Source organism: Dipodomys ordii, unplaced genomic scaffold, assembly GCF_000151885.1.
Source record: "Dipodomys ordii isolate 6190 unplaced genomic scaffold, Dord_2.0 Scaffold190, whole genome shotgun sequence".
Taxonomy (NCBI): domain Eukaryota; kingdom Metazoa; phylum Chordata; class Mammalia; order Rodentia; family Heteromyidae; genus Dipodomys; species Dipodomys ordii.
The window spans coordinates 1,295,224-1,311,437 of NW_012267406.1; the positions used below are offsets into that span (position 1 = coordinate 1,295,224).

Sequence of the window (16,214 nt, forward strand, 5' to 3'; positions counted from 1 at the left end):
GGGCACTGGCCCTCAGCTCTTCAGCTCAAGTCGAGCACTTTACCACTTGAGCTACAGCACCACTTCTGGTTTTCTGGTGGTTTATTGGAGATAGGAGTCTCACAGTCTTTCCTGCCCAGCTGGCTTTGAACCGCGATCCTCAGATCTCAGCCTTCTAAGTAGCTAGGATTACAGGCGTGAGCCACCAGCGCTTGGCCAGATTGTCTCTTAATGTTTAATCTTTATATGATTTCCTTGTTTTTTATGTACTGATTGAAATTTGCAGAGGAGAAAAAAAATGTAATTATGGAATTATCAGAAATGAGGAAACAGCTTCGAAGTGAAGAGAGGCGTTTACAAGGGCAGTTGCTTCACATGGACAGTGATGAGGAAATTCATATAAGGTACATCTGAATTGTATGTTTTGTTTCTTCTTTTATCTTGTCACCTATCCAGTATTTCTATAGTTTTGGGATATGATTAATTTACTTTGCCTTAGTCTTCTATAAAATTTGGAGTAGAAATTTATTCTCTTGAAGAAATAATGCTTCAGGAATGGTACATTTGAAGATTGGAATAATCAGACACAATTGCATTTTCCTTAAATAATTATTTTTTTGAAATTTTTAGGCTGTTTCATACTTGCAGTATATTATAAAATTCTTCACCCTCTATTTTTTTCTCTTCCTTCTTTTTCTTCTGTTAAGTAGTAGTCCTTTAGTTTAATTCTGAGTTTCTGTATTTATCTATATAAACAAATGTGTATATGGATATACGTATGTCCATGTTCATGAGTATTTATGTTTTTTAGTCTAGCTTCTACATCTGACTATAATGTTTTTTTGGAACTTAGCCCAGTATATCCTCCAGTTGCTCCTTTTTTTTTTCCTGCAAATGTCATGGTTTCATTTTTCCTCATGGCTCCATAAAAATTCCATTGTGTGTGTTACATCTTATTCATCTTTTGTTGGCTATTATGAATAGCTGCAAGAAGCATAGATATACAGCATCTTTCTGTTATATTAATTTACTCTCCATCAGATATATACCCAATTGTGGTATGACAGAGTCATAAGGAAGATCTATTTTTAGTATTCTTTTCTAGTCCTGGGGCTTGAACTCAGGACCTGGCACTGTCCCTGAGCTTTTCTTGCCCAGCACTACTCCCAGATTTTTCTGTTTGTGTGGTACTGAGGCCTCAAATCCAGGATTTCATCACTCTACTACTAAGTCACATTCCAATCCCCTATTTTTCCAAACTGATTGCTATAGTAGCTACCTTAGTTTACATTCCCACAAACAGTGCATGACAGTTTCTTTATCTCAGCATCTTTTCCAGTATTAGCTCTTTTTTAATGGCTGTTGTGCTGAATGGGGTGACATGGAACCTTAGTATGGCTTTTCTTTGTATTTCCTTTATGGCTTAGTATATTGAATATTTTCATGTTTTTGTATTAGGATATCTTCTTGTGAGAACTATTTTTTCATTTTATTTGCCCATTTATTAATTGGATTATTTGTTCTCCTGCTATTTACTTTTTTATATAGTCTGGATATTAATCCTTCATCTGTGGAATAGCTGGAGGAGATTTTCTACCATTTCGTGGGTTGTCTCTTGAGTCTGGTGATTTTTTTTTTCCTATGCAGAAATTCTGATATAGTCCCATTTTGTTGCTTCTGTCCATTTATTGATTTTACTTCTGGACGTCTGGAGTCTTCTTCAGAAAAAATTTACCTACCTATGCCTATAACTTCCAGGCTACCTTCTATAATTTCCTGTAGTGGAGTTAAAGTTTCAACTCTTATTTGAGCTCTTTGACCCAATTGGACTTGGTTTTATACAAAGTGAGAAATAGAGTTCCATTTTCAATTTTCTGCAGTTAAATACCAATTTTTCCCAGAATTATTTGTTGAAGAGGCTGTCTTTTTTTTCATTGTATGTTGTTGGCTTCTTTGTCAAAAATTACTTGGCTATAGATACCTGGTTTTATTCCTGGGTCTTTCTGTACTGTTCCTTTGGCCTTTGGGTCTGTTTTTATGCCAGTACTAAATTATTTTTGTTACTGTAGCTCTGTAGTATGATTTGAAGTCTGACATAGTGATAGCTTCAGCAGTGCTCTTTTTTTGACTTAGAATTAATTGCTCTCACTATTCTGAATCTTTGATTCCTCCTTATCAACTTTTGCTTTTATCTCTGTAATTCTGTGATGAATGTTATTGGGATTTTGATGGATGTTCTATTGAATTTGTAGATTTCTTGGTAATATGGACATTTTCACAATATTCTGCCAATCCATGAACATGGAATGTTCTTCCATCCTCTGGTGTCTTTGATTTTTTTTTTCTTCAGTGTTTTATCACTTTAATTGTAGTATTTCACCACTTTGGTTAATTCCTAGGTATGAGCAGAATTGTTTCTTCTATTTCAGACTGTTCATTATTGGTATATAGAAAAGCTATTGTGTGTGTGTGTGTGTGTGTGTGTGTGTGTGTGTGTTTACTATTTTGTATCCTGTTACCTTTCCAAAGATAGTTATCATTTCTAGAAAAGGGCTTAAGTACAGATGTGATACTTTTCTATTTCTGACTTTAAGGGAAATGATTTCAGATGTTGGTTATAGATTTGTCATATATAACCTTTCCTTTCTACTCCTGGTTTCTTCAGGGCTTTTTTATTGAATTTTGTCAGAAGGCTTTTTCCTTATTAAGATAATCATGTGATATTTGTTCTTGGCTTTATTTATGTGATGTATTTATTGATTTACATAGACTGAACCATTTTTACATCCCTAGGATGAAATCAATTTGATCATGCCATATGATTTTAATGAGTTCTTCTTTTTCTGTGTTTATCATTTACTGCTCAAAGACAAAATTTCTCCCCCATATTATCTCCCTTCCTATGGAGACTTAAAAAAAAGTATAGCAGCTTTATTTACAATAACTTTAATATGTTAATTGTTTGCAAAGATTTTATTGAGAATTTGTGTATCTATGTTCATCAGTGTGATTGGTCTATAATTCATTTTTTTGTCCATCTCTGTTTGGTTTTGGCATGAATATAATACTTGTTTCATAAAATGAGTTCTGCTACTATTCCTTCATTTTCTATTTCATGGAAGAGTTTGTAGAGTATTGGTATTTGTTCTCTTTTGAAGGTATGGAATTTATCAGTCTATCTAGCCTTGAGCTTTTCTTTGTTAGGAGATATTCTTACTGTTTTAATCTCATTGTTTGTTATAACTTTGTTGAAATGGTTTATATCTTCTTGATTTATTTTCAATAGGTCATTGATACCTAAAAATTGATCCATTTCTTCTAGGACTTCCAGGTTATTTGAGTACATATTTTTGTGATCCTTTGAATTTTGTGTTATTTGTTGTGATGTTCCATTTTTCATCTCTAATTTTATTGATTTGAGTCTCTTCCCATCTTCTTCTGTCCAAATTAGCTAGAGGATTATCCATCTTATTTTTTCAATGAGCCAATTTTTATCTCATTGATTCTTTGTATAATTCTTATCTCAGAGGTTCTAATAGTAGTCTTTTTGTTGTCATTTGTGTCCAGAGACTTTTTGTTTTCTACCTTTAGTTCTTCAGTGACCCACATGTCTCCAGTGGTTGTTCAGTCTATGTGTTTGAATGTTTTCTGTAGTATCCTTTGCTTCATAGAATCCAATCTGATCTGATAGAATACAGAGCTTCATTAAATTTTCTTGTATTTGCTCAGACTTAGAGAATGTCCTAGGACACAATCTACTTTTGAGAAAGTCCCATGGGCTAGTAAGAAGAATGGGTGTTGTTCAGATACTGGGTGAAATACTCTGTAATTTTCTGTTAATACCATTTGGTCTATAGTGTCATTTAGCTCTAAGGTTTCCTGGTTGATTTTTGTTTTGTTTGTTTGTTTGTGTGACTTGTCTATCAGTGAGGGTGTAGTATTGAAGTATCCTACTATTATGATATTGGTATCTATCAGTGCTTTTGAGGAGAGAAGTACCCCAGAAACCTAGTCCATGTGTGGGTCACATTGCTAACCTATGCCACCTCAAAAAAGTGTGGAGTAGCTGGCCATTATATAGAAGTAGCTACACCATACCTGGCAATTAAGTATCTGGTGCCACCTTTCTGTGGCAAACTAAGGTGGTATCAGCTATCAACCATCATCTGGTATACTCTGAAGCTCTTCTACCATGCAATAAGGTGCCTTCCATCTAGTATTATAAATACTTTATTTTTTAATATTAAAGGACTTGAAATAATAGCTATTATAGTAACTTTTATAATGCATTAAAAGATGCAAAATTGGGGCTGGGAAGGTGGCTCAGTGGTAGAGTGCTTGCCTTGCATGCATGAGGCCCTGGGTTCTATTCCTCAGCACCACATAAGCTGAAAAAAACGGAAGTGGCGCTGTGGCTCAGTGGTAAAGTGTTAGCCTTGAGCTGAAGAGCTGATGGACAGCACCCAGGGCCTAATTTCAGGCCTCACAACCAACCAAAAAAAAAAAAAAGATGCAAATTGCTTTTTAGTGAATTAAATGTGAACTCACAGTTTCTTCCCATTCAGCACATTCATCATTGATTTTTACATTTATTTATAGGAAAAAAGAAAGGAATCCTATGGATATATTTGACATGGCCAGACATCGGGTCCAAGCTCCTTTCAGAAGACAATCACCTAAGGGCTTAGATACTACCACTTTTCAGAATATTCATGATTTTAATGAGCTTAAAGATAGAGGTAAGTACATACTGTTACTTTAAATATACAGCAAGTGTTCTACTATATTAAAAAATCTTTAAAAATACTTCTGCTTTCTAACTTAAATTTTCATTTATAATACATATTTTAGGTTATGAATAAAACTTTACATGTATCCTAGATAATGATATTATATTGTGCTTCCCCCTCTTTCCTCCCTTTTGGTTAAAAGTTTTCTTTTGGAGAGCAGATAATTATTAAAACCTTGATGTGATGAATTGTGTAGAGAAATGTAAAGAATGAAAATTGTAATTCAGTGGAGGATGGACAATGGAAGATGAACTTAAAGACTAAGGAAAAGAAGTTGTTGATCAGTGAAAAATCAGGCAAATATGGAATCCTGAAAGCTAAGATAGTATAACAAGAAAGGATCATGTGACAAGAATACTGGAAAGTGTTAGTTGGATCAGGAGATCATCCAACAATATCAGATAAACTAGAATTTAAGCTTTTGATTGATTGATTGCCAGTTCTAGGGCTTGAACTCAGGGCCTGGATGCTGTCTCTTACCTTTTGCACTCAAGGTTGGCACTCTGCCACAGCTCCACTTTTAACTTTTTGGTGGGTAATTGGAGGTGAGAGTCTCGTGGCTTTCCTGCTCAGTCTGGCTTTACACCATGATTCTTAGATCTCAACCTCTTGGATAGCTAGGATTACAAGCATGAGCCGCAACTACTTCACTAGGCTTTTTTTTTTTTTTTAAAGAAAGTAATATCTATTTACTATTACAGATTTCCTAAAAACACAGAGATAGAGAAATGACATTAGTCAAGTTTCCTACATACAAACAGTGTTAACATTTTGAGTATTTCCTAGTCTTCTGTCTGAGCATATTTAAAACAACAAAAAAGATTATCCTACTTCTTTATATTCTTTCCATTTTTTCACTTAGAGTTACATATCAATTTACATGTGCTTCAATAACTTTTTTTTTTTTGTTTTTTGGGGGTCCGGTCATGGGGCCTGAACTCTGGGAATGGGCGCTGTCCCTCAGCTATTCAGCTCAAGGCTAGCGCTCTACCACTTGAGCCACAGTGCCACTTCCAGCTTTTTTCTTTTTGCTTATGTGGTGCTGAGGAATAGAACCCAGGAAGCGCTCTATCACTGAGCTACCTTCCCAGCCCTATGCTTACTTTTTATGATTACTATCTACTAGGCATTGTGTTAAGCCATTGAGTCTCAAAGAGAGCTTCAAGGACATCTGTAGACAAAACTTTTTATTATAGATTGACATTTAAAAAAAGTATTTTTTTCTGAAGGGTACTGTTGGCTCACACCCATAATCCAAGCAACTCTGGAGGCTGAGGTCTGAGGATCACAGTTCGAAGCCAGCCTGGGCATTGAAGTCACGTAAGATTGTTATCTCCAATTAACCACTCAAAACCTGGCAGTGGAGCTGTGGCTCAAAGTGGTAGAGTGCTAGCCTGAAGCAAAAGAGTTCAGGGACAACACCCAAGCTCTGAGTTCAACCTCCACAACAGACAAAAACAAAACAAAATTTTTCCCCCTCATATGTTAACTGTTTTACAGAGGGTACATAAAATATGATGCTTTTATTGCCCCAACATTAATAGTCTGTGCTTGGGTATTTCCATGTTATTAACACTAGTTTTAATTTCAAATGTGGCATATATGTGTATATAGAAATGCAATCTAAATAAAAGGTCTTTTGAGGTCCTTAATTATTATGTATTTACAAAGGACTTATGACTAAAAAAAGGTTTGAACTACCATGGAATTGACTAATTTACCACATCGAGTCAATATGACGTGGTATTGTTATCAATAGAATGGAAACTAAGTCTGGAAAATAAGGTCTGGGTTTCATCCTAGTTTGTGTGCAGAGTCACCTCAACTAACTTTGCTCTTTAACTGCTTTCTAATTAGTCGGTGTGTTTTTACTTTCACATAAAGCTTTTTATATATTTAAGGTAATTTCTTTAAGATAATACTTTCGTGGCTTTTATATATAAGCTATATTTTTATTCTCAAGATTTAAAACATACTATTTACTATTTTGCTTCTGATAAATTATAATTCAATCTTGGCAGAGACAGCTTCTTAGACTAACATTTCTTTTGGTAATTAAATATCTCCTAAAATTCCAGGCTGTTTGAAATTATTTTGCTTTTCACGTGATATTTGCAATGAATAAAATATTAATTTACTGGGTTTTTTGTTTCCTTTTTTTATTTTTGTGTATGTTTACATGCCAGGCTGGGGTTCAGAGTAAGGCCTGGCACTGTCCCTGAGCTTCTTTTGCTCCAGACTAGTGCTCTACTCACTTGAGCAATAACTCCACCTCCAGGTTTTGGCTGATTAATTGGAGATGAGTGTCTCAAGAATTTTCCTGCCTGAGCTGGCTTTGAACCATGATTCTCAGATATCAGCTTCCTGAGTAGCTTACAGGCATAAGACACTGGTACATGGCTTGTTTTTATTTCTTCAATGTGTTTTAGGTATCAGCTATAAACAGTATGGCTTTCTGTATCATAGCCTGTGACTCATCACTTGTATGTACCTACACAGAATTGTCCTCTTGGCAGGAAGAGGGGCAAATCAGGATGAAGGTGCATTATCATAAACTGCTACTTGTCCTGGAAGATTTCTTATAATGTTGATATATACGTTTTTGTAAAGGACATTTATTGGAGAATATTAATGTCATGGTTTTTAGTTTTATGGCTGTTTTAACATCCTTCAACTTTGGTGATATCTCACTATGTTGTTACATATAATAAAGTATACAAAAATTTCTTTAAGAAAACATTAATGAATTTTATTTGTAAAGCACTTTTAGGTTTATGGTAATACTGAATAGGATATACAGAGAGTTTTTGCATATAGTCTCTGTCTCAACATTTTCTCTGCCTCCTCCATTATGGGCATCCTGCAGCATAGTCATACACTTTATTGCAATCCATTTACCCATATTGACAAATGAGTATCATCCAAAGCTTATAGCTTACTTTGAGATTTTTTTTATCAATTTGGACAAATGTATGGTGATACATATCCATTGTTGTAATAAAATACAGAATAATCTCATAACTGTAAAAACCCTCTATGCTATACCAACTCAGTTTCCTCTCCCCTAGCAATTACTAATCCCTTTATGGTTTACATACTTTGCTTTTTCCAAAAGGTCATATAGTTAGTATCATATTGCATGTAGCCTCCTCAGATTGGCCTCTTTCACTTAATAATTAATATGCATTCGATTTTCCTCCATGCCTTTTCTTGGTTTGAAAGATCATTTTTTCTTGTTACTGAGTAATATTCCATTGTTTAATAATATTTCACAGTTTATCCATTTATCTCCTAGTAAACATCTTAGTTGCTTTCATGTTTTGACAGTTATGAATAAAGTTGTTACAAACATTTATGTGAAGGTCTTTGTAAAATCTCATTTGAAAATGTTTACCTTGGTTATGTCATGTATTTTTCTGTACCAGATTCAGAAACACGAGTTGATCTGAAATTTATGTACCCAGATCCTCCAAGAGATCAACATACCTTAGAGATTCAGCAGCAAGCCTTGCTGAGAGAGCAGCAGAAGAGGCTAAATAGATTAAAAATACAGGAAGATGCTGAAGGTGAGAAACAATCATTGCCATTTAAAATAGCATCAATGGGGTTTTCTTTTGTCAGCTTCCCTTGTGACCTCTCTTGATTTTCAGTCTCAGACAGGTTTCTCCACTGGCTGTTCCATGCTTACCTGGCCCTTTGCCAAATGGTCCCACAAAAGAACAAGTCTCAGAGAGCATCTTGGTTGGTTCAATAGGGGTCAGAGTCCTGTATTCATATATGAGAGGGTCCTACCTGGTCATTGTAGCCAGAAAGATTGAATATTTGGGTCAGGACTGGTTACATCTATACCAGGAACTACGAGCTACAAAAAGGCTGAGAGAATGCATTAGTGCCCTGTAGGACATTTTTTCTGTATGTTTGGGAAGTGTATTTAAGTTTTTCTCTTTGAAGTCATATAGGATATACAGTTAACTCATTGATTATTCTCATAATCATTCTTTTGCATTCCTTCGTCTGGGCTTTCATCTTTCATCTTCTTTACTGTCCCTAGTCTCTATTACTTTGGGATTGTTGACTTTTGAGGAAGTTGTGTTGATTTTTTGTTGTTGTTAATAATTGTTGATTTTTTTTTTGCATTGGATTTGGGTATTTTTTTTTCCAGTCCTGGGGCTTGAACTCAGGGTCTAGAACTGTCCCTGAGCTTCTTTTTTTTTTTGGTCCGGTCATGGGGCCTGAACTCTGGGCCTGGGCGCTGTCCCTCAGCTCTTCAGCTCAAGGCTAGCGCTCTACCACTTGAGCCACAGCACCAATTCCAGCTTTTTTCTTTTTGCTTATGTGGTGCTGAGGAATCGAACCCGGGGCCTCAGGCATGCAAGGCAAGCGCTCTACCACTGAGCCACCTTCCCAGCCCCAGGATTTGGGTATTTTTGAGGCAAGTTACTTGCTGAGTTTTTATCACCTGTAGTCTTTCAGTTGAGGTGATCTTCCTTGTATGTTGAAAACTGCTTCTGACTTCATGGAGATTTGTAGTTTATGAGCTAGGATGATTCTCACTTGCTGCACAGGCCTCCCAATTTTTGTACCCTTTGGAGGAGCTCGTATGCCAGCATAGGAGTGTCCCCCAATTGTATCTGATAGTGGGAAAAGCGAGAATTGAATTCTTATGGGAGAACTGAGGTACTGCTCTGCCTATAGATCTCAGTGCTTTTAGTCCCTGCTCATCAGTTCATCACCCTATCACAGGGAAGACACTGGGTGATATAAAATTATTCCCAGAGCTCTCAGCCCCATCTGGCAGCAGGTACCTACGGTCAACAGGTAATCAACAGCCATGGGCTAGGTGCTATTCACAATTATCTCTTGTGGTCTTCTCCTTTCTAGTACTGACCTGGTTTTCTAAGACTCCCCAGAGCTGAGATTATTCTTTAATTTTCAAGTTCTCAGGGTAGCTCATTCTCAAAACCTATCTGACCTCAGACAGGTGGCAGCTCCTTGGGACCTAAGCATTCTGCTAGACATGGGCTCCAGGCTGTTTCCAAAATGTTCCTCACACAGTAAAACTCCCATCATGCCAGTGAGGGTGGGCCTTCTGAGCACTGTGTCCTCTTCTTTCAGTTGATGAAACTGAGCTTTCAGTTGATTGGATTTCCCACCTGGCCCTTATTAGAGCCTCTCCCTCTCCATAGCACCTTCTCATGGCTGTCTCTTTCTGGGATATAGTGGCTGGTTGTGCATACTCCATGAGCTGTCATTGTTCCTTAGTTTTTTGTTTTTTGTTTTGTCAGTCATGGGGCTTGAATTCTGGGCATGGGAGCTGTTCCTTGAGCCACAGCACCACTTTGTTTTCTGGTGGTTAATTGGAGATAAGAGTCTTGTGGACTTTCCTGTCGGGGTTGGCTTTGAACTTTGATCCTCTGATCTCAGCTCCTGAAGAGGTAGGATTATAAGTGTGAGCCACCGGCACCTGGCTTGGTCCTTAATTTTTAGTTCCTTGGTTGTCTTGAACAATAGTTCCTTTCTCTAGACAACATCTGCCACAGCCTCCAAGATGTGGAGTTTAAAAAAAAAAAATGCTGGTCACCATTAACCAACTGAAAACCGGAAGTGGCATTGTGGTTTAAGTGGTAGCATGCTTGCCTTGAGCTGAATTGCTAAGGGACAGCACCCAGGCCGAGTTTAAGCCCCATGACTGACCAAAAAGAAAAAAGAATGTCCTCCTTGGCTGAAACTATCACACAGAGGGTGTCACTGTCCACTAAATCTCTGTCCTGGGTTCAGACATGTGGGAAGTGAAGGCTTTTCTTACTTTGAGATCCCCCAGTCTGTCACCAAAGCTAACTAACTAGTGGGCCCAGTACTAGGTGTTTCCAAGCTTAATCTGTAGACTCTATATCTCTCTACTTTTCAGCTTCCTGTCCCTCTTTCATAAGGTTCTTCTTCTTTTTTCTCCTTAAAATCTTTGCTGCTGAAGATAAATAGAAAGCCTATACAATGGGAAAAGATCTTTAACATCAGACAAGGGCCTCATATCTAAAATATACTCATAGCTCAAAACATTAAACCTCCCTATTTTGGGAGGTTTCTTTGAGGATTTATTTTGAATCCTCAAAGAAACAACAACCCAATTAATAAATGGGCTAAAGACTTAAAGAGAGAATTCTTTGAAGAAGAAATAAGAATGGCTAGTAGATACATGAAGAAAAGTTTGACATTTGTGGCAATAGAAGAGATGCAAATCAAAACAACACTAAGATTCTACCAAACCTCAGTTACAATGTCTATAATCAAGACAACTAATAATAACAGATGGTGGTGGGATGTGGCCAAAAGGGAACACTAGTACACTAGTATGGTGGTCCCTCAAAAGACTAAACATAGAGCTTCCCTATGATCCAGCAATCCCACCCCTGGGCATTTATCCGAAAGATTACAAACCAGGCTACACTAAAGCCACCAGCACATCCATGTCCATTGCAGTATTATTTAACATAGCCACGATCTGGAATCAACTCAGATGCCCTTTGGTGGATGAATGGATCAAGAAAATGGGATAGATACATAATAGAATTCTCTGCTTACATCAGAAAGATTGATATAGCCCCATCATAAGGAAATGGAAAGACTTGGAAGATATACTAAGCACAGTAAGCCAGACCCAAAGAAATAGAAACTGCATGTTTTCCCTTATTTGTAATAATTAGAATGCGCCTAAAAGTCTACAGGTAAACCCAGTGGATAGTAAGAGACAAATAATTACACTTGTGATTAGTTAAACAGCACTCTAAACATTCACACAATAAGAATAAAGGAGGTTATTCTTAGGAAAGGATCACAAGGGCTCAATAGCTATGTGCATATGATCATATAAAACGTTTATGGAAATGAACTCCAAGAAATGGAAGCAAAATTCTTTTTTCCTTTCCATTTTTTCTTTGGTTTACTCCCTTCTGTCACTGTTTTTGATTCCTGAACCCTTTGTCTTGTATATACGTTTATCTGATTTGGGAAGGGGAAGGAGAATCACAGAAATGGTGAGACAAAAGGTGAACAAATTCAGCAATGATATTCACTAGACATTATGTTGGAAATGAACTTTACAATTTGATGGGGAGGAGGGGGAGCATGAGGGGAAAAAGTGGCAGAAAATGAGTTAGGGGTGACACTGTTCAAAAGGAAATATGCTCATTACCTGGCCTATGTGACTGTAGCCTCTCTGCGCATCACCTTCACAATTTAAACAATTAAAAAAAATCTTTGCTGCTGGAACTAGGTAAAAAAAGAATTCTATGTTCTTAGAATTTAGCCTACTTATATGTCTAGGACAAGCAGAAAAAGTCAAAAGCTATATATATATGACCATATAAGATGATGTGATGTTAAGTGAAATGAACCACAAGACAGGGACACAAGTGGTTTTTTCTTTCTTGCTATTGTTTTTAACATATTTATAATGTACTATGTGGCTTTTTTTGTTTCTTTGGTATGTTCTTCCCCCACAGTTGTCACTGTATTTGATGTCGGTGCCCTGCATCTTGTATACACATTTTTCTAATTTGGGGAGGGAAGGGGAATAACAAAATGCTGAAATAAGGATACAGGTTGACCCATTGTAACAATGAGATGTACAAGACACTTATGTTGAAAATGAACTTACAATTTTGGCAGGGAAGAGGGAGGGGGTAAGGAGGGAAGGGGGATGGTAGGGGAAAAACAAAGGAGGAAGACAATGTTTGATAGGAAATGTAAGGTATATTAAATAGGTAGGTTTCATTAGGTAGCTGATGAGTAGAACACCACGTGCTATTCAGGCAGGAAAAGAAGTTTATTTACTGAACTACTGCCCACACCATGCATGGTGAGAGGCATGGCGGAAAAGGTAAGTGGGGCGGGGGGGGGGCACTCCACACTGGATCTGGATGTGACCTCAGGCTCTAGGACCCTCCTAAGGTCAGATTGGAGGCATGTGACCAGAGATGGCCCAGGACTAGCAGGAGGGGAAGGTGACTGCTTCCAGGTCTGCCAGTTACCTAGGTAACAAATACTGGGCAGAAACTTAGCCAAGAGGGAGAGAGGTGTCCCTGTTCAGACCTTACAGGAAATGTACTCATTACCTTACTCATGTAAAGGTAACCCCTCGGTACAGTATCTTACAATAAAAAAATAAAGTTCAATTCTCCCCCCCAAAAAACAAAATTCATCAGGGTATGACATGAATCAAAGCACATGTCTTCAGTACCAGATAATAGAAGCCAGAGGTCAAATCCTGGACTAGGTTAGTAGAAAAACACAACAAACAACAACAAAGAATTAGCCTACTTTAATTCATTGTTCAAGTGCACCCAATGGCTTTCTATACAGACAACAGAAATATGGTAGAATATGGTGAAGACTCCTGTATCAATCAGTTTCTGGTTCTTAGGCATCAGTTTAAAGTTAATTATATTTAGTATTGTGAACAGGGAAGTTTTATCTAGAATGGACGTAGAGTTAGGTTTATTAATAAGAAGTGTCCTAAGAATTTTTTGAGGTATGGTAGATGGAAAGGAATTTAGAGTAAGGAGCTAGTCAGAAAAGAGAATCTGAAACTTATTGAATATTTTCTAAACTTTTAACTTGTTTTTGTTCTGTTTTGACTACAGTTGACTTAGATGTTATCCCAAGGGCTAAAGTTCGAGGGCACAGAATGGTAAGTAACTAGTTCTAATTTTTTTTTAAATTTTATTTTATTTGTGAACATACTGTACAGAGGGGTTACAATTACATGGGCAGGATATGCATACATTTCTTACCAAGCATTGCAGCCTCCTCCTTTGTTTACCCTTCACATCCCTTCCCAGCCTCCCACTCCCCCTCCACCCAATCCTTCCCCCCCCCTCCACCAACATTGTAAAGCTCGTTTTCGACATGACAACTTGTACTTCTCATACTAGTTCTAATTTTTAAAGTTAGGTTTTGAGGGAACAAATTTTAGGAATATGAAAAGTGAATATTACAAATTTTTAATTTTTGAGAAAATTAAGAGATTTTTAAGTTTTAATCAGTGTACCAGGTATCTAGAAAATTGATAACATGATACATAGAAGAGACATAAGTGCTAAGAAGCTCCCAGTGCTAGGCTGTGTGACTTATTTTGGTACATTTAATCCCTGCCTTGGTTTCTTATTATCTATAAAATAGAGATGCTAGTACTTAACCCTGAGGGTTACTATGACAATTAAAATGACATTTTCCAGCTATGACTGGACAAGTTTAAGATGTGATAAGGTTTGTATAAATGTTAGTTAATAAAAATACAGTAAATAAATAAGTAATAAATAATAAAAAGTCAAACATGCTTTGTTGGTGGGAAGGAGTGCCAGCAGAAGAGAAAGGGTTTAATAAAGAGAGAATATGAGGATCAATATGATTAAAGTAGTTCTTCGTTTGTGTATGTGAAAGTAGAACAGAAGAACCTGTTGAAATTGTTTTAAGAAGGTTAGTGCGGTAAGGGAGAGTGATAGAGGAAGTGAGTTTGCTTGGATACATTGTAAACATGTATGGGAATGTCCAAGTGAAACTCCCTTCATACAGCAGAAGGATGTTAATAAAATAAATGCAGGAGAAGGGTTATTTATATGGATTAAAAGTCCTTGTAATAGGGCCTGGCCCATACTGAGTGCAAAGTATGTGTTGTATTAATATTAGCAGTAGCCAAAAATCTAACATAAGTGGTAAGGCCTGTAAAGAAAATAAGGTACTAGTGATAACCTCACTCTTATCCTGTGGATATTACTTCTGTGCAAAACTGCTTAAAGGGAAGGGATGAGCCATTTTCATTCAACAGAGACTTAGTGAATAGTTTTTATGGACCAGAATATTGTTCCACGTAGTCAGGATTCAGGACTCAGTAGAAGTTAAAACTCCTGCCCTCTGGGCTTAGATTCCAGAAAGAAAGACAGTCTGCTGATCTATTACGTTACATCATGCTGTTGGGCAAAACAGGAATATCAAGGAAGGTGATTGGAGAGTATTAGAATGTGAGGTCTTACAATTTGAAATACAGTTAGCATTTGAGACTGAGAAGAAAATGTTTGAACCAGACACTGGGGAGAGGTGGGTAGTCAGGAGGTTCTTGAGCAAGGGTGAGCAGGACCTGATGGGTCAGAGCAGTGATAATTGAGGGACAATGTCAGGGTTGCCTTTCTGCTTCGCAGTGGAAGAATGGTACCAATTAGTTTCCTTTCTTTTTTTGAGCTGTTCCTAGGGCTGGCTGTTGTCTCGGTACTTTTGTGCTCAAGGCTAGTGCTCTACCATTTGAGCTGTGGCTTTTTGGTGGTTAATTGGAGAAGAGTCTCATAGAGCCAAGTACTGGTGGCTTAACCCAGTAATTCTAGCTACTCAGAGGGCTGAGATGTGATGATCACAGTTCAAAGCCAGGCTGGCCAGGAAAGTCTGGGAGACTCTTATCTCCATTAAATTACCAAAGAAGCTGGAAGTGAATCTGTGGCTTAAGTGGAAGAATGCTAGCCGTCAACAAAATAAGCTCAGAGACAGTGCCCAGGCCTTGAGTAAGCCCCACAGGACCAGCACCAAAACAAAACAAAACAAAAACAAAGAGTCTCACAGACTTTCCTTCCCAGGCTGACTTTGAATCGTGATCCTGAGATTTCAACCTCCTGAGTAGCTAGGGTTATGGACTTAAGGCACCAGTGCCCAGCTGTTTTATATTTTTGTTAGTCACTATCACATGTTGATAGTAGACTGAGCATATGGGTTTTATAACTATCTGGGCAAGAGTATCCTAGAGAGTAGTCTTGAAGTGTTTGGATTTTAGTAGGAGACCCAATAGGATACATGGTGCATACATAGATATGAGTCCAGGGAGAAAGAGGGAGGCTGGAAATACAAATTTAATTTTGATAACACTGTTAGGATATTGGAAGTATTTCTCCCCTGTTACTCCATCAAATCTCTCCCCGCCCCGCACTCCCAACCCTATTTGAGGTACTGGGATTTGAACTCAGTATGATGGTACTTGCTAGACAAGCTCTGCCTACCACTTGAGCCCTTTTTTGCTTTATTTTTCAGACAAGGTCTCAAATATTTACCTAGGACTAGCCTTAAACTTCTGCCTCTAGTCTCTCTTGTAGCTGAATTACCAGGCACCACCATACCTGGCTCATCCGTTCAGATGGGGTTTTGCTCACGTTTTTCCCCCCTTTGGCTGGCCTTGATCGATCCTATCTTCCCTCTAGAATAGCTGGGTTTGCAGGCATGAGCCATGGACCATGGCTTTTTCCCCTATTTAAAAATGTTTAAAGCTCAGTTCTTAGTTGCTCAGGGTTACTAACAAATGTTGGTGCTTGATTTTAAACTGATGATATTGCTAATAGCTACAGTTTTCACGTAGAGCTTAAAGGCTTATTATCTTATCCACAGTCACCAAGCCAATGAGCAGTAAACCCA

General features: G+C 37.5%; 1 protein-coding gene across 1 annotated transcript in view; it reads left to right on the top strand.

Annotated features, from left to right (window-relative positions):
• The window catches only part of Cspp1 (centrosome and spindle pole associated protein 1), a 125,761-nt gene that overhangs the window by 97,593 nt on the left and 11,954 nt on the right, over positions 1-16,214 (top strand). Inside the window, exons 23-26 of the mRNA XM_013034475.1 lie at positions 266-383; positions 4,579-4,718; positions 8,195-8,335; positions 13,409-13,455. Of these exons, the coding sequence (XP_012889929.1) occupies positions 266-383; positions 4,579-4,718; positions 8,195-8,335; positions 13,409-13,455 (446 nt within the window). The remainder of the gene's footprint in view (positions 1-265; positions 384-4,578; positions 4,719-8,194; positions 8,336-13,408; positions 13,456-16,214) is intronic.